We start from the raw sequence: 19,659 nt of genomic DNA, 5'->3' as shown, positions 1-19,659 counted from the left end.
TTCAGATCTAAAGACACATATAGACTGAAAGTGAGAGGATTGAAAAATATATTGCATGCAAATGGGAATCAAAAGAAAGCTGGAGTAGCAATCCTCATATCAGACAAAATAGACCTTAAAATAAAGAATATTGCAAAAGATAAGGAAGGACACTACATAATGACCAAGAGACCAATCCAACAGTAAGACATAACAATTGTAAATATCTACGCACCCAACAAAGGAACACCTCAATACATAAGACAAACACTAACAGACATAAAAGGAGAATTTGACAGTAGCACAATAATAGTAGGAAATTTTAACACCCCACCTACACCAATGGACAGATCATCACAACAGAAAATTAATAAGGAAACACAAGTCTTAAGTGATATGTTACACAAGATAGCTCTCATTGATATTTTCAGGACATTCCACCCAAATGCAGAAGAATACACCTTCTCAAGTACACATGGAACATTCTCCAGGATAGACCACATCTTGGGTCTCAAATCAAACCTCAGTAAATTTAAGAAAATTGAAATCATATCAAGTATCTTTTCTGACCACAATGCTATGAGACTAGGTATCAGTTATAAGAAAAAAACTCTGTCCTGATCCCCCCTCCCACCTCCCTCTCTACCCAATCCCTCTGGGTCTTCCCAGTGCGCCAGGCCCAAGCATCGGGATGGGGAATACATGTAAATCCATGGTTGATTCATGTCAATGTATGACAAGACCCACTGCGGTATTGTAAAATGATTAGCCTCCAACTAATAAAAATAAATTAAAAAAAAAAAAAGAAAGCATAAGGAAAGACAACAGTGAATAAAACAACTAAATGCAAACTGTGCATTTAAAAATGCAACTGTGAATAAAGTAACTAAAATAAATTAAAAAAAAGAAGAAAAACTCTGAAAAGCACAAACACATGGAGATTAACCAATACTTTTCTAAATAATGAACAGGTTACTGATGAAATTGAAAGGGAAATCAAAAGATTGGCAGGCGGATTCTTTGCCACTGAGCCACCTGGGGAGCCCCCATAAGTGACCCTATTAGTAGAACTCAGTCAGCATTCATAGAGTGAATCCATGGTTGAATATTTGACTCCCTTCCTACCATGTATTCCTTCCTGAATGAGTATCTGATTCAGTCAAATCACCTGATTATAAGCAAAGATCCAATCAGGATTTAGCTGACGGACATTTGGAAATCTAATCAAGCCTCACTTTCTGATTGGATGTACAGAGGAAAGATGTGATCAGAAAGGCCAATAAAAACCTGAGGCATCAGGAAGAGGTGTAGAAACTTCTTCCTCTGGAGTCACTGTCTGCCTTCTCCACCAGATCTGACCTCTAAGCACCCTGTCAACCTCAGTAGAGCTGGTAAGTTACAGACCTCAGCAAAGGACCCCTCCTCTTACCTATGGTCAGCAGGTTTCCACTGGTGGCATGCAGCAGTGGATGTCAGGGAGATTTCTTTATTTTCAGATGTATACATGTATACTTTGATTTTACCTCTAAGTGTAACTTTGCATTAATCCCCAACATTTTGTTATGTGCTTTCCCTTATATCATCTAAAAATATCTTAACCAATAAGATTTTATTTTTTAATGAAAACATCTAAATTTTTGAAATTTTATTTCTTGACATTAAAAATATCCAGTTTGTGCAAATGATATTTATTTAAGGAGTATCTGTTTCATGTTTCTAGTTCAGTAACTGTGGGAACTGAGGATGGAGGCTGTGTTGGGCTACATGATGCTCTTATTCCCATGGTTTTAAGGCTCTAAGTGATGATTTAAATATTTTCCCCCCAAAAAAGATGGGACTTAACCTTCAGCTCTTGGTACATACTTCCCACTGAAACCTGATTAAGCAAAGCAGTGAATGGATATGAATGGACTAGTGGGTTGGGTTTCTTCCTTCGTGAAGTGAAGTCACTCAGTCTTGTCCGACTCTTTGTGACCCCACGGACTGTAGCCTATCAGGCTTCTCAGTCCATGGGATTTTCCAGGCAAGAGTACTGGAGTGGGTTGCCATTTGGTGTCTGTGGGGCATAGCTATCGCTTTTTCCTTACTAAGCCTGAACTGAAGTGAAATTGAAAAATTGCGGCTATTCCACAACTATCAGAGCAGAGACTTTCACTCAGAGATGGTTCCTCTGAAGGGTGGGGAGACAGATGAAGGGGTGTTCATGCTTACCTGAGAATGATGCCTTCTTTCCTGCAAGTTCTCACAGGATTCCTTTAGGAGTAGATTCAGGATGAGTGTCTGGAACCCCCTGAGACTCCTGAACCTGGCAGGGAAGAGCCTACTAACTGATGAGGCCTTGGCCATTTCTGCTCTGGAGTATCTGCCCATCGAGCTCTTCCCCCCACTCTTCATGGAAGCATTCTGTGGAAGACGCAGAAAGACCCTAAAGGCCCTGGTGCAAGCCTGGCCCTTTGTCCGCCTGCCTCTGGGGGGCCTGATGCAGACGCCTCATCTGGGAACCTTACAAGCAGTGCTGGATGGACTCGATGTCCTGCTTGCACAGAAAGATCACCCCAGGTGAGTCTGATGCAGATAATCTGATAGGTCATGAGCAGTCAAGAAGAGACAGCTGACATCAGGAGAGTAGATGGCACGTGTATGGATCAGTCGCTTCTGGTGATGCCAATGAAGAAACACAGAGACTTGGTCATTACTGAGCTCACTTTGGGAAATGCCTTCCAGCAGTGTGGAAGTGCCTAAGATGCAAGGAAACGTGAAAGTACAAGTGCCAGCCTCTTCACAGGGATGCTTAAGGGCACTAGAGTAGAAAGTAAGGGAAAAGTGAAATGGAAAAGGAGGTGGAGGAAGGTGAGGCAGAGAGGGAAGAAGAGGACAAGGCAGCTTGTGACATTGGGAATGTGGAGTAAAAGCTCAGGTGGGAAGTCAGTGTTGCCTAAATTTTTTGTGGATCTTAGAATCATCACTGCCAATTTGCTGTTTCCCCATAGGAGGTGCAAACTGTGTGTGCTGGATTTAAGGAATACTGGCCAGGACTTCTGGAGAATGTGGTCTGTATCCAGTGTCCATGTGTCCCCAAGCTCTTCAATGGCACCAGGGGCTGAGGACAGGTCGAGGACCGAGCAGCCCTCGGCTCCCTTCAAGGTGTTCATAGAACTTCACCTCAAGGAAAGGAGCATGGATGGATTCCTTACCTACATTATGAGATGGGTGGAACAGAGGAAAGCTTCCATACACCTATGTTGTAAGAAACTGAGGATTATTTCATCTTCCATGGATAGTATTACGAAGGTCCTGAGTATGGTGCAGCTGGACTGTATCCAGGAGTTACATGTGAATTGCACCTGGCATCTGTCCACCCTGGCCATGTTTGCTCCTCTCCTGGGCCAGATGAGCAATTTGCAGAGACTCCTCATCTCCCACATCCACCTGCCTGATCCTGAGGAGCAGGAGGAAGAGCACGTTGTCAAAATTACTTCTCAGTTCCTGAGGCTGCACTGCCTCCGGGATCTCCATCTGCAATCTCCCTTCTACCTCGAAGGCTGCCTGGACCAGATGCTCAGGTGAGTGTGCACCACTGACCAAGTAACAGTGAACCCAACACTAGAATATCAAATGCACTGTCCCCTTTGTTGCTCCACTGTGAACTATGGTATCACATAACCACACAAATCTAGGTAGGGGTCCAAACTGGGAGAGAGTCTCTTGAAAGGGGCACTATGATAGGAAGCTCTAGACTAAGGGTTAGAATCTAGGGGGTGGGTATTCGATTTCTTAGGAAGAGATATCTTTCCTAGATGACTTAGGAAAATAGGTAAGGAAAGAGGGCATTGAACACAGAGAACTCCTCTAGCCCTGAGCATTTCTAAACTGATGCTCTGTGTTCTCCAGTTTTGTGACCACGACGAGCCTATCTCAAATTCCCTGTCTGCAAAAGGTTGTTTTTTTTTCTCCAGATATGGTAAATAATATATGGGAAATGATGATTCTGGAGATGAAGGTAATAGGGCAGGAGTCAAAGGGATCATAAAAATTAGTATATGACTTGCAGATAAAGCAGGGATGTAAATGAACCCTTGCAGACTGGCATCCTCTGTGGATGCTGTGGGATTTTGACCAGGTTTGTCCCCTATGCATGTCACCCAGAAGCCTCACCTGCCTGAGATGGATGTCTGGAGCCCAAGCATGTTTGGAAAGTAGCCTGCCTAGTTAGCCTGCCTAATAAGTATATCTCTTACTATTAACATTCAGTGATGTCCACTCTTTACTGAGACAAGATATCAGGCTCTCCTCTAAGTTTACCTGGTACATTCCATTATCTTCATTCCTCTTTGTAAGGAAGCAGAGTACAGTTTTCTCTGCTTGAGTACTGAGGAGAGGAAGCATTTAAAACTCTGTGTACTTGACCCAGTCCCACAGAGGAGGTGAAATGACTGTCTACAATGAGATTAGCCATTCTGAGTATTAATCTCACTAGATGATCAGACCAAACTTGGGCTTGGGAAGATCACTTGTCTCTCAACTTGTGATCAACTTCCACCTCAGTTTCCAATACCTAATTCCTCTCTTTCTCCCCAGGTATCTAATGACCTCCTTGGACAACCTTGAGATAACTCACTGCCTGCTTACAGATTCAGACCTGATCCATCTATCCCAGAGCCCGAATATCAGTCGCCTAAGGGGCCTGGATCTGAGTGGGGTCACCATGACCTACTCTAGTTCTGAGCTCCTCCCAGCTCTGCTGGAGAAAATGGCATCTACCCTCCAGGAACTGTACTTAGAGGAGTGTGGGATCAGGGACTCCCACCTTGAAGCCATCCTGCCAGCCCTGAGCCACTGCATCCAGCTCACTTGCTTCAATCTCTGTGGTAACCTCCTCTCCATGGCCATCATGGAGAAGCTGCTGCAACACACCTCTGGGTTGCCCAGTTTAAGTCAAGAGCTGTACCCTGTGCCTCGGGAAAGTTTCAGCTCTGACGGGATCCTCCAACCTGGGAGACTTGCCCAGTGTCAGACTGAACTGCTTGAGATTCTGAAGCACTTGAGACATCCCAGGACCATCTGGATTAGCGCCACACCCTGCCCACACTGTGGAGATAACACATTCTATCGTCCTGAACCCATCATATACGGTGGTAACACCCTTGCCTAGTTTGGTGCATCAAGCAAAGCTTTCTTCTGAGCACTTGGAAACTGAGATCTAGGACAAGATACATCATGAAGGGAAAATAGAGCTGGTTTCAGACATCTGCTCAATGTGAATGTGAAAAGGAAAGGCGACCCTGCAGGGGGAGCAGGACTGCAGGGGGAAATGTAGTCTTCTTGGTAAAGGAATGCTTGTGGACATGTATCCTGTAGTGTCATAACTAGGAACCTAAATTTCTTGAGGTGGATTCAAGTTTGAGACTCACATGTTGGAGTTATCCCTGGGTAAATAGTTGTAAAGAAATGGTCAGAAATAAGAGACCCTCATTGTAAATAGATTGCTGTCATCCATGATGTATCATCTTAATTTTTCAGTTTTTACTACAGGAATCTCCGGACACTGATTGTTTTTTTTAAAGGCACTGAGTTGTCTCTGATTCAAAACCATTCCAACCAGTTCTTTATTCTTTGGGGCATCTCTGACCTCTGTTTTTACTTCTGGGGCTGTTCAGTGGGTTAATAAACACAGAGAGGAGCATACTCAGCGTCCAATGGGGCACTCGCATGAAAGCCCAGGCAGACCTTTACGGCTGACTCAGGCCATGACCCTGGTCATGAGCAGTCCTCATCATTTCCTGGTCCCTCCATAAGTTTCAGTTTTTGACCTTTATTTGTGGGAGGAAAGGGTTTAGTTGCAAAAGGCATGGGTACCAATTCTAGAAGGGGACTTCTGGACTTCAGATGAGCTGAACTTCTGGACTTTGCCAACTCATTACCCAGGTGGATAATGATTCTTCTTAATTAATCTTTTGGGCTAGGGAAGTTATATAAATATCTTTTAGCAAAATGCACAAATCATAGAGGCATATAATATGGTTTTAGTATTTCTATAACTCATTAAAATTATATTCAAGGACAGGGAATCCTGGCTTGCTGCAGTCCAAAGAGTAGGACAACTGAGCGACTGAACAACAAATAATATAAATGCGTAGGATGTAAAATAAATAACACTTGCAGGCAGTATATATTTTCACATAAATTGCCTATGACCTGAAATAGTGAACGATTATTATAGGGAATTTTATGCAAGAGTGGATTACATTATAAGGCCCACCTGTATTTTACTTTAACATACTATAGAAAGCACCAACTTCTTATGTGCTGTGTGATTTTTCAAGAAAAAGAAAATCATGAGCCACAAATGTCTTCCACCTTTCTGTACAATCTTTCTACCCGATTCATGTGTGTCTGAGTCAATTCAGGCCATTATAGCAATTCAATGGACTGAGGGGTTTAAACAAAGAAAATTTACATCTTCCAATTCTGGAGGCTGGAAGACTGAGATCAGAGAGGCAGTAAGGTCGGGTTATGGAGGGAAAAAGCTTCCTAGTTTCCTCATTTCGTAGGGGGAGGGAAGCTCAAGTCTCTTCATTTTATTCTTTCTTTTTTCATTTTTAAATTTTTTTTCATTTACTTTTATTAGTTGGAGGCTATTTACTTTACAGTATTGTGGTGTGTTTTGCCATACATTGATATGAAGCTGCCATACATTTACATGTGTTCCCCATCCTGAAACCCCCCCCACCTCCCTCCCCATCACATCCCTTCGGGTCATCCCAGTGCACCAGTGGTGAGCACTTGTCTCATGCATCCAACCTGGACTGGTGATCTGTTTTACACTTGATAATATACGTTTCAATGCTATTCTCTCAGATCATCCTACCCTCGCCTTCTCCCACAGAGTCTAAAAGTCTGTTCTGCACATCTGTGTCTCTTTTTCTGTTTTGCATATAGGGTTATCATTACCATCTTTTAAAATTTCATATATATGCATTAGTATACTGTATTAGTGTTTATTTTTCTAGCTTACTTCACTCTGCGTAATGGGCTCCAGTTTCATCCATCTCATTAGAACTGATTCAAATGAATTCTTTTTAATGACTGAGTAATATTCCATAGTGTATATGTATCATAGCTTCCTTATCCATTCGTCTGCTGATGGGCATGTAGGTTGCTTCCATGTCCTGGCAATTATATACAGTGCCATAATGAATATTGGGGTGCACCTGTCTCTTTCAGACCTGGTTTCCTCGGTGTGTATGCCCAGAGTGGGATTGCTGGGTCATATGGCAGTTCTATTTCCAGGTTTTTAAGAAATCTCCACACTGTTTTCCATAGCGGCTGTACTAGTTTGCATTCCCACCAACAGTGTAAGAGGGTTCCCTTTTCTCCACACCCTCTCCAGCATTTATTGCCTGTAGACTTTTGGATAGCAGCCATCCTGACTGGCGTGTAATGGTACCTCATTGTGGTTTTGATTTGCATTTCTCTGATAATGAGTGATGTTGAGCATCTTTTCATGTGTTTTTTAGCCATCTGTATGTCTTCCTTGGAGAAATATCTGTTTAGTTCTTTGGCCCACTTTTTGATAGGGTCATTTATTTTTCTAGAATTGAGCTGCAGGAGTTGCTTATGTATTTTTGAGATTAATCCTTTGTTGCTTCGTTTACTATTATTTTCTCCCATTCTGAAGGCTGTCTTTTCACCTTGCTTAGAGTTTCCTTTGTTGTGCAAAAGCTTTTAAGTTTACTTTTGTTTATTTTTGCTTTTATTCCCAATATTCTGGGAGGCGGGTCATAGAGGATCCTGCTGTGATTTATGTCGAAGAGTGTTTTGCCTATGTTCTCCTCTAAGAGTTTTATAATTTCTGGTCTTACATTTAGATCTTTAATCCATTTTGAGTTTATTTTTGTGTATGGTGTTAGAAAGTGTCCTAGTTTCATTCTTTTACAAGTGATTGACCAGTTTTCCCAGCACCACTTGTTAAAGAGATTGTCTTTTTTCCATTGTATATTCTTGCCTCCTTTGTTGAAGATAAGATGTCCATAGGTTCGTGGATTTATCTCTGGGCTTTCTATTCTGTTCCATTGATCTATATTTCAGTCTTTGTGCCAGTATGATATTGTCTTAATGACTGTGGCTTCGTAGTATAGTCTGAAGTCAGGCAGGTTGATTCCTCCAGTTCCATTCTTCTTTCTCAAGATTGCTTTGGCTATTCGAGGTTTTTTGTATTTCCATACAAATTGTGAAATTATTTGTTCTAGTTCTGTGCAAAATACCATTGGTAGTTTGATAGGGATTGCATTGAATCTATAGATTGCTTTGGGTAGTGTACTCGTTTTCACAATATTGCTTCTTTTGATCCATGAACATGGTATATTTCTCCATCTATTTGTGTCCTCTTTGATTCTGTGAATCTCTGTGGGTGTTTTGGGCTGCAGAGAACACTTAGGGAACAGAGTACTGCCTGGATCTGTCTCTCTCCTCTTGAGTCCCCCCTTTTCTCCTCTTGCTCACCTCTATCTCCTTCCTCCCCCTTGCTCTTCTTCATGTAACTCTGTGAACCTCTCTGGGTGTCCCTTGCTGTGGAGAATCTTTTCACCATTAACCTATAAGTTTTATTATCAGTGCTGTATGGATGGAGAAGTCTTGAGGCTACTGGAGGAACAAGACTGAAATCCAGAGACAGGAGGCTTAAGCCCAAAACCTGAGAACACCAGAGAACTCCTGACTACAGGGAACACTAATAAGAGATCATCCAAAAGCCTCCATACCTACACTGAAACAAACAACTATCCAAGAGTCAATAAGTTCCAGAGCAAGACATACCACACAAATTCTCCAGCAACACAGGAATATAGCCCTGAGCGTCAATATACAGGCTGCCCAAAGCCACACCAAACCCATAGACCCATCTCAAAACTCACTACTGGACACTCCATTACACTCCAGAGAGAAGAAATCCAACTCCACCCACCAGAACACCAGGACAAGCTTCCCTAACCAGGAAACTTTGACAAGCCAATTGTCCAACCCCACCTACTGGGAGAAATCTCCACAATAAAAAAGAACCATAGACTACCAGAATACAAAAAGGCCACCCCAAACCCAGAAATCTAAATAGGATGAAAAGGCAGAGAAACACCCAGCAGGTAAAGGAACATGAAAAATGCCCACCAAGCCAAACAAAAGAGGAGGAGATAGGGAATCTACCTGAAAAAGAATTTAGAATAATGACAATAAAAATGATCCAATCTTGAAAACAAAATGGAGTTACAGGTAAGTAGACTGGAGACAAGGATTGAGAAGATGCAAGAAATGTTTAACAAGGACTTAGAAGAAATAGAAAAGAGTCAATAAAAAATGAATAATGCAATAAATGAGATCAAAAACACTCTGGAAGGAACCAACAGTAGAATAACGGAGACAGAAGATAGGATAAGTGAGGTAGAAGATAAAATGGTGGAAATAAGTGAAGCAAAGAGTAAAAAAGAAAAAAGAATCAAAAGAAATGAGGACAACCTCAGGGACCTCTGGGACAATGTGAAATGCCCCAACATTTGAATCACAGGAATCCCAGAAGAAGAAGACAAAAAGTAAGGCCACGAGAAAATACTCAAGGAGATAATAGCTGAAAACTTCCCCCAAATGGGGAAGGAAATAGTAACACAAGTCCAAGAAACCCAGAGAGTCCCAAACAGGATAAACCCAAGGCTAAACAGCCCAAGACACATATTAATCAAATTAACAAAGATCAAACACAAAGAACAAATGTTAAAAGCAGCAAGGGAGAAACAACTAATAACACACAAGAGGATTCCCATAAGGATAACAGCTTATCTTTCAATAGAAACTATTCGGGCCAGAAGGGAATGTCAGAACATACTTAAAGTGATGAAAGAGAATAACCTACAACCCAGATAACTGTACCCAGCAAGGATCTCATTCAGATATGAAGGAGAATTCAAAAGCTTTACAGACAAGCAAAAGCTGAGAGAATTCAGCACCATCAAACCAGCTCTTCAACAAATGCTAAAGGATATTCTCTAGACAGAAAACAGAGAAAGGCTGTATAAACGCAAACCCTAAACAACAAAGTAACTGGCAATGGGACCATCAGTCAGTTCAGTTCAGTTCAGTCGCTCAGTCGTGTCCTACTCTTTGTGACCCCATGAATTGCAGCACACCAGGCCTCACTGTCCATCGCCAACTCCCGGAGTTGACTCAAACTCACACCCATCGAGTCGGTGATGCCATCCAGCCATCTCATACTCAGCCGTCCTCTCCTCCTCCTGCCACCAATCCCTCCCAGCATCAGGGTCTTTTCCAATGAGTCAACTCTTTGCATGAGGTGGCCAAAGTACTGGCATTTCAGCTTCAGCATCAGTCCTTCCAATGAACACCCAGGACTGATCTCCTTCAGGATGGACTGGTTGGATCTCCTTGCAGTCCAAGGGACTCTCAAGAGTCTTCTCCAACACCACAGTTCAAAAGCATCAATTTTTTGGCGCTCAGCTTTCTTCACAGTCCAACTCTCACATCCATACATGACCACTGGAAAAACCATAGCTTTGACTAGACAGACCTTTGTTGGCAAAGTAATGTCTCTGCCTTTTAATATGCTATCTAGATTGGTCATAACTTTGCTTCCAAGGAGTAAGCGTCTTTTAATTTCATGGCTGCACTCACCATCTTCAGTGATTTTGGAGCCCAAAAAAATAAAGTCTGACACTTTTTCCACTGTCTCCCCATCTATTTCCCATGAGGTGATGGGACCAGATGCCATGATCTTAGTTTTCTGAATGTTAAGCTTTAAGCCAACTTTTTCACTCTCCTCTTTCACTTTCATCAAGAGGCTTTTTAGTTCCTCTTCACTCTGCCATAAAGGTGGTGTCATCTGCATATCTGAAGTTACTGATATTTCTCCCGGCAATCCTGATTTCAGCTTGTGCTTCTTCCAGCCCAGCGTTTCTCATGATGTACTATACTTATCAATAATTGCCTTAAATGTAAATGGGTTGAATGCCCCAACCAAAAGACAAAGACTGGCTGAATGGATACAAAAGCAAGACCCCTACATATGCTGTCTACAAGAGACCCACCTCAAAACAAGGGACACATACAGAATGAAAGTGAAGGGCTGAAAAAAATATATCTTCATTTGATTCTAAGGGTACTAAATGGCTCAAGGATCTCCAGCTCCATGATCTCAGCCAAACCTAGTTACCTACTGAGGTAACACCAAATCCCATCACCCTGGGAACTAAGGTTTCAAGATATGAATTTGTGGGGTGTGGGGGGGCATGGGAGGTGGGGTAGGAGATGGAGAAGAAACATTCTGTTCATAGAAACCCATCACCATGAAGAGAAAGCAAGATTACAGTGAACCCATCAATATTCCAGTGGTCATCCTCCTCTCTATGTTTTTGCCATATCCACACCCAAGCTGCCTGCAAACAACCAAAGCTGTGGTGCCTCCTGTTTGTCCAATACAACTGCTCTGATCAAGCCAGGTTGAAGGTTGTGCTCTCTCCCCGCTCTCCATTCCTGCTCTTTTTTGGCTGACAAAATCATTTCCCTGCAACCACTGGAGAGAGAGAGAATATTACTCAGATCATGGAAATCTTACAAAGTATTTCCAGTTTATTCCAAGCCCCACGTGACCTGCCTGAACCCTCCCTGTGCAGCATTAGTGACCTTCACTTTTTCCCAAGTTAACTACATACCTCACTACATCAGTGTTTGCACAGTCCACCCAGTGACCCAACAAAATCCCCTTAATTAAAAGCATTATTTGTTTCACATATGATAATATACATGTTTCAATGCTGTTCTCAGATCATCCCACCCTTGCCTTCTCCCACAGAGTCCAAAAGACCGTTCTATACATCTATGTCTCTTTTGCTGTCTCACATATAGGGTTATCATTACCATCTTTCCAAATTCCATATATATGTGTTAGTATACTGTATTGGTGTTTTTCTTTCTGGCTTACTTCACTCTGTATAATAGGCTCCAGTTTCATCCACCTCATTAGAACTGATTCAAATGTATTTCAGGATGGAGAACACATGTAAACCCATGGCTGATTCATGTCAATGTATGGCAAAAACCACTACAATATTGTAAAGTAATTAGCCTCCAATTAAAATAAATAAATTAAAAAAATAAAAGCATTCTTTGTTTGATCAACAATTATTCAGGTTCCTGAACTCCTAAGAGGGTCTGAGGGTTTTCATGTAAAATTCACTTTGAATAAGAATTGTAACTCTGTGCAGGAAGAAACCACACTCTTGATATCAGATCATCTCCAAAATCTGATCAAAATTCTTCACCGCCCACTCTTGTTATCTGATAACATTGTGTTTCCTTTAGCAAGAAATCTTCTAGATTGGTTCATCCAGAATCCCTCCCAGATCTGATGTCTCCTCTTAGAAATTTCACACCCAGCAAAATCCTGCTTATTGGCATTGAATCCATACTTGTGCCTGTTGAATTGCAAATGAGGTCCACTTTCATAGTGGGGTATATTTTCCTGTATTGTATAGTTTTGAATAAAATGTGACTTTACCGCTGACACCTGTGTCTGTCTCTGATTTTTCTGTCACAACTTCACAGCTGATTACTGCTCAGGCAAGGAAGGTCCCCTGAATACCCTCCATGTTCCCACATCCTTGAATGGCCTATTTGGAATCTGGCCACATTTAGAACTTCTATATTAGCTCTTGCTCCCAGGATGTCCCACTCTTCTGAAAACTGCCACACCACCACAGCACAGTGTGAATTACCTGGGGCATCATCTGCACATCTCAAAATTCTTCATCACAACTGCAAAATTCCTCTTGAAGATAACAATCCTATTCACATAGTCCAGGGCTGAGGATGTAGATATTTTGATTGGGGAGGGCATGAGTCATCTGTATCCTGGAACCAGTCAGGAGTCCTCTGGCTCAGTACATGTTCCATCACTTAGCCCTCAATCTATGTAGTCCTTTCTAGGCATTGAGAAGGTGGAGGACAAAGGTTGAGAGTAGAGGTGGGACTGAATGAATCCTAGTGCTCCATGACCTTACACACACACACACACACACACACACACACACACACACACACACACACACAGTAAAATTGGCTCTTAACACTGAACTGACCAGAAGTATTTGAATCAGATTAAGGGTTCCAAAGTAAGTTTAAAATTTTGCTACCAGGTTAATAATTGGGCTCCTTGACCAATAGCAAGCACTAACATGGTTGGTGGAGGATTTTCTTACTTTCTCTAAAAGAGTGGAATGAGGGTGGAATTGAGCCAGAGAAGACCTTTATCCTTCCTCTCTTCTTCACCTGGTCTCTCAAAGTGAAGAGGCTCAGCATCTCTGGCGGATGTGGTTGGTATTGGGGGAAGGAGGTGTTTATTAAAACATTGATGTTGGTCTCACCCTCTGAATTTCTGGACAGTGGATCTGCGGTGAGGCTGGGAAGTCACTTTTTGAAAAGTTCTCAGGGTTTCTCTGATGATCCAGTAGTTAAGAAGTCTCCTTGCAATACAGGAAACACTGGTTTGACCCCTGGTCTGTGAGGGTCCCACATGCCATGGAGCTGTGGGCCCCTGCACCACAGCTGCTGAGCCCTCACTCTAGAGCCTGAGATCCACAACTACAGAAGCCAGATCGTTTAGAGCCTGTGCTCCATAAGAGAGAGCACCATGTAAGAAGTGTGTAGCCCATCTCTCTGCAACCAGAGAAAACCCGAGAGCAGCAGTGAAGACCCACCACAGCCAAAAATAAAATAAATGAAAAGAATAAATAAAATCTCTAAACATAAATTTGTAAAAAGTTCTCAGTTGATGCTGATACTACTAGTTGGGGGACCAGACATTGAGAACCACTGTAGTAGATGGAGCCACTCTACTTTCATTTTATCAGTGAAGTTTTTGGATAACAGGTTCTTCAGACAAAGCAATGTGGGAAAAATCTTAATCTTATTCTCTTTCATACTTCCTCCTGGAAGAGAAGAGCCCATGACTCCAGTATTTAATTACAAAGTTCAAAGTGGACAGAATATAGCTGGCATAGAGCAGTATTTCAGAACATCAACCAACAGAACTTCCAGTTCCATGACTTACAGGTTGTGTGCCTTCGAAGAAGTTACTGCTCCTCTTTGAATCTATCTCTCCTTCTATGGAATGGGCACCATATGATCTCTAACTCAGATAAAAATACAGAGTCCAGAGCTTGGTGCAGAATAAATCCTCCATAAATGGCAGGACTGTCATTTGACATTCAAAGACCACAAGGTGAAACAGCCATGGCGACAAACAGAACCTGAGGCAGAGTCTCACATGTCAGTCATCCCCTCTTACAAATTGTGATGCTTTGATTCTGGAAGCCAGTGACTTAAGAGAAAACCCTGGGAGCCAAATTCAGCCCACTGGCTGCAACAAGGCTGTCCTCTGATAGTCCATTAGACAATTATTTATAGTTGGCTATGGTTTAGGCTCCCAGGTGGTGCAGTGGTAAAGAACCTGCCTGCAATACAGGAGACTCAGAGGTGAGGGTTGTATCCCTGGGTTGTGAACATCCTCTGAAGTGTGAAACAGCGACTCACTCCAGTATTCTTGCCTGGAAATTTCCATGGACAAAGGAACATGTTGGCCTACAGTCCTTCGAGTGGCAAAGAGTTGGACTTGACTGAACACGCAGGCACCTATAAGGCTTAGGTTCAGGGTTTCTCTGTTTGGCACTAATCCAGGGATGAGATGTGAAAAAAAAAATCTGAATCAGATTTCTCTGTCCAGCGACTTTCTGTTTTTTCCTTGGAAACCATCTGAGGCCTATTGATGTTTTTAGGTGTATAGATGCTAGGAGAAGTGATGCTTAAATTGAAAGACTAAGCCTTGTTGCCCTATAAACCATTTGGAACTGATTCTGAGGTCCCAGTTTTGAGCAGACATTATCTTGCTCCCAGCTCTCTTCACACCCTGGACCTCAAGTTCTTTGTTTGAGAAAAAAATTGTTTCTGATGTTCCTGTGACACGTTAGAGGTTTACCTCAGAGCCTGACTTTCCTGCTGGGTCATGTTTATCCTGGAATTTGACTCCAGATTCACTGGAGAAGAAGCTTGGCTGCAGGTGGTTTCTGAAACCCAAGCCCCCAACTGCCACCTGGGGCTCTTCTCATCCATTATCCACTGTAGTTGTAGGAGAGCAGTTTCCTTCACTCAAATCCCCAGTCTCAGGTGAAACTGTCTGTCATCTTCCTATATGAGACTGTAAACCCACGTCCCCAGTGCCAAGTCGGGGGTGGGTGAAGGACTGTAGGTGGGAACCAGGGAGACCTGGAGGACACTGGACCCCACGTCAGGGAAGCTGCTTCTGAGTTAATGCCGAAACGCTGGGCTGGACAAAGCACAAGCTGGAATCAAGATTGCTGGGAGAAATATCAAGAACCTCAGATATGCAGATGACACCACCTTTATGGCAGAGAGTGAAGAGGAACTAAAAAGCCTCTTGATGAAAGTGAAGGAGGAGAGTGAAAAAGTTGGCTTAAAGCTCAACATTCAGAAAACTTAAATCATGGCATCTGGTCCCATCACTTCATGGGAAATAGATGGGGAAACAGTGGAAACAGTGACAGACTTTATTTTCGGGGGCTCCAACATCACTGCCAATGGTGACTGCAGCCATGAAACTAAGAGACGCTTACTCCTAGGAAGGAAAGTTATGACCAACCTGGATAGCATATTTAAAAGCAGAGACATTACTTTGCAACAAAGGTCTATCTAGTCAAGGCTATGGTTTTTCCAGTAGTCATGTATGGGTGTGAGAGTTGGACGGTGAAGAAAGCTGAGTGTCGAAGAATTGATGTTTTTGAACTGTGGTGTTGGAGACGACTCTTTTTTTTTTTTTTTTTTATGGTCCAACTCTCACATCCATACATGACTACTGGAAAAGCCATAGCTTTGACTAGACAGACCTTTGTCCATAGAGTAATGTCTCTGCCTTTTAATATGCTGTCTAGGTTGAGCTTCCCTGGTAGCTCAGGTAAAGAATCTGCCTGTAATGCAGGAGACCCAGGTTCAATTCCTGAAACAGGAAGATCTCCTGGAAAAGGAAATGGCAACCCACTCCAGTATTCTTGCCTGGGGAATCCCATGGACAGGGAACTACAGTCCATGCAAAGAGTTGGACATGACTGTGAGACTAACTCACTGCAAGAAGATCCAACCAGTCCATCCTAAAGGAGATCAGTCCTGGGTGTCCATTGGAAGGACTGATGTTGAAGCTGAAACTCTAATACTTTGGCCACCTCATGCGAAGAGTTGACTCACTGGAAAAACCCTGATGCTGGGAAGGCTTGGGGGCAGGAGGAGAAGGGGACAACAGAGGATGAGATGGCTGGATGGCATCACCGACTTGATGGATATGGGTTTGGATGGACTCTGGGATTTGGTGATGGACAGGGAGGCCTGGCGTGCTGTGATTCATGGGATCACAAAGAGTTGGACACGACTGAGCAACTGAACTGATGCCCTTTAGGAATGTGCATCAGTGCTGCCACATGTTTCTTTTACTGTTTTTCCCCAGGGGATATTGGGAGTAACTTGTTAAACAAAACTTGATTTTTCTTTCTGAAATACTTCATTCTGTATGAGAGTCTCTAGTTTCATCCCTGTGTATGCAAGTAGTATAATTTTCTTCCTTTTTAAGGCTGAATAATATTCCCTTGTGTATATATGTCATACTGTCTTTAACCACTCCTCTACTGATAGACATCTATGTTGCTTCTGTGTCCTGGCTATTGTAAATAGTGCTGCAATGAACATTGGGATACATATATCTTTTGGAATTATGGTTTTCTCTGGTATATGTCCAGGAGCAAAGTATATATGGACTCTATAAAAAATAGTACAAATGAACCTACTTTCAAAGCCGAAATAGAGACACAGATATAGAAAACAAACTTATGGACACCAAGAAAGGAAAGGGGAGGGATAAATTGGGAGACTTGGGTTGACATATGCATACTGCTATGTATAAAATAGATAACTAATAAGAACCTACTGTATAGCACAGGGGATAAAAAAGAATATTCAGCCTGTAGGGTGTATATTAAGTTAACTTTTAAAATACATTCCAAAATACAGTAGGTTCAGACAAATATTACTTGACTTCACTTATATGAAGTACTTAGAATAGGCAAATTCATAGAGTCACAAAGTACATTGTTGGGGATGTGGAGTGTGGGGATGGGGAAGGATTTAGTATTTAATGGGGACAGAGTCAGTTTAGGAAGGTGAAAACTTTTGGAGATGAATGATGGTGAGAGTCGCACAACAATGTAAATAAACTTAGTGTCACTGAAATGTACAGTTGGTAGTGGTTTACTCTCTAAAGTCATGTCCGACTCATGACCCCATGGACTGTAACACTCCAGGCTCCTTTGTCTATGGGATTTTCCAGGCAAGAATAGTGTAGTGCATTATCATATCCTTCTCCAGGGAATCTCTCAGAGGTTGAACCCAGGTGTCCTGCTTTGCAGTTGGATTCTTTATTGCTGAGCCACCAAGCATTCAGGAAGGCTGAATAGGTGAGGTCAAAAGCCAGAAGCACATAGCTATTCAACTTACCCTATTGACCATACTTTATAAGATATGGTTAAAATAGTATGTTTTATGAGATGGCTGGATGGCATCACCTACTCTATGGACATGAGTTTGAGCAAGGTCTGGGAGTTGGTGATGGACAGGGAAGCCTGGTGTGATATTGGCACTCTGACCTGGCCCACAATGACCCTAACTGCTGCAGCCTGGCGGAACAGAGACCAGAACCTGCCCCAAGACTGGAGGGTGCAGCAAACTGCGCCCTCGTGATCGTCCTAGTATGCATGCTGGACAGACATTCTTGGGGCAGGACATGCTCTCTGCTCTGCTTCCCTGCCTACCCCTGCATCTGTCTCCATGGAAACAAAACAAGATACTCCTGATCAACGGCAGAGCCTGCAAGTAATCAAACCCCCCAGTATAGCTATTCCCTGATGATCTCAGGTGACTTCTGCCAATGAAAGTGCGGGCTGAAAGGAGCCATTTTGTCTTCCTGCCACGGAGAGCAGGAGGACCCCCTGACTCCCCGCTTGACAAATCATATGTGTTTTTTCTTTTAATTACATGCTTGTCCCTATTTCAGTTCTTTCTAACCCGCTGTGCCTGATGCAGCACCTGATGACATCAGAAGTAAAACAACATTCCTTTGATCTTCTGGACCCGAGACATACCTTGATCAGTGGAACTGGCTTTGAAATTGATGGGACTGGAATTGCTCTTGCACCCCACAAACCCTGTAACAACATGTATAAACTACCTATTCCATGGGAGACATTTGTCAATGGCTCCTGAATGAGTATATGAATGATTTTCTATGAATAGGATGTTGTTGCATGAGCTATTCTGTGCTTGATATTACTTAGCATGAAAAGAGGGCATTCTCTGGTCCCAGTACACATTCCATCACTTAGCTTTCAACCCATCTAGTCCTCTCCAGGCAGTTAAGAAGCTGGAGGGAAAATTGTTGAGGGTGGATGTGGGACTGAGTGGATGTCAGGGCCTATGACTATCTGCACCTGGTCAGTGTTCCGTGACCTTTCTGCTTGCACACACACACACACACACACGCACACACACACACACACATTCATAGAGTCTAAAATGTGAATGTTAACATTGCAGTAACCAGAAGTACTTGAGCCAGATTACTAAGGGTTCAAAAATCAAACTAAAACATTGCTACCAGATTAACAACTGGGCTTCCCCAAATGTAGCAGTGGCCTGGTTGGTGGAAGATTTCCCTACTTTTCTAAAAAAGTGGAAAAGAGGGAGGAATCAAGCCAGAGAGGATTTTCTTCCTACATTCCTGCTTCACCTGGACCTTCAAAGCAAGGAGCATCAACATCCCTGACAGGTGTGATGGGGTTTGGAGGAGGTGCTTATTAAAACACTGATGTTGGTCCCACCTTTTGAGTTTTTGAATCAGTTGGTCTTTAGTGGAAAATCACTTTTTAAAATGTTCTAAAGTTATGCTAATGCTGCTGATCCCAGGAATAGACATTTGGAAACATTCCACTTTTGTTTTACCTGCCCAGTTTTTGGAATAACAAATTCTTCAGAGAAAACAACCTGGAAAATATCTGAACTTCATGCTCATTCATGCTTCCTCCTCGAAGAGAGGAACATATGACTCCAGCATTTTACTACAAAGCTCAAAGTAGGCAACACAATGCTGGGCTCTGGGACAGCACAGTGTAATATTCAAGAGCACTAACAAATAGAACTTTCAATCCCACCACATATAGGCTGTGTGCCTTGAAAGAAGTTATTTGTTGTTCCATTGCTAAGTCAAGTCTGACTCTTTGCTACTGTATGGACTGGAGCATGCCAGGCTTCTGTGTCTCTCACTGTATCCCAGAGTTTGCTTTAACTCATTCATTGAATCAGTGATGCTGTCCAGATATCTTATCCTATGTCATCCCATTTTTCTCTTGTCCTCAATCTTTCCCAGTATCAGGGTCTTTTCCAATGAGTCACCTCTTTGCATCAGGTGGCCAAGTATTAGAGCTTCAGCTATCTCTCACTCAATTGAATGACTACCATATAGTGTCTAATTCAGAAAAAAGCACTGAGCCCAGAGCTTGGTGTAGAATGAAT

The 19,659-nt window shown here is 42.6% G+C and overlaps 1 protein-coding gene across 1 annotated transcript; it reads left to right on the top strand.

Annotated features, from left to right (window-relative positions):
- The first annotated feature begins 2,251 nt into the window (after positions 1 to 2,251).
- LOC110142836 (melanoma antigen preferentially expressed in tumors-like) lies at positions 2,252 to 5,131 on the top strand. The gene is made up of 3 exons (XM_070473739.1): positions 2,252 to 2,538; positions 2,970 to 3,542; positions 4,558 to 5,131. Exons 1-3 carry the CDS (start codon positions 2,252 to 2,254, stop codon positions 5,129 to 5,131), a joined length of 1,434 nt encoding a protein of 477 aa, XP_070329840.1.
- Positions 5,132 to 19,659: the final 14,528 nt, after the last annotated feature.

Source organism: Odocoileus virginianus, chromosome 11 (assembly GCF_023699985.2).
Source record: "Odocoileus virginianus isolate 20LAN1187 ecotype Illinois chromosome 11, Ovbor_1.2, whole genome shotgun sequence".
NCBI classification, from domain to species: Eukaryota; Metazoa; Chordata; class Mammalia; order Artiodactyla; family Cervidae; genus Odocoileus; species Odocoileus virginianus.
Note: the sequence above shows the minus strand (reverse complement) of the source record. Positions and strands in the feature narration are given on the sequence as shown.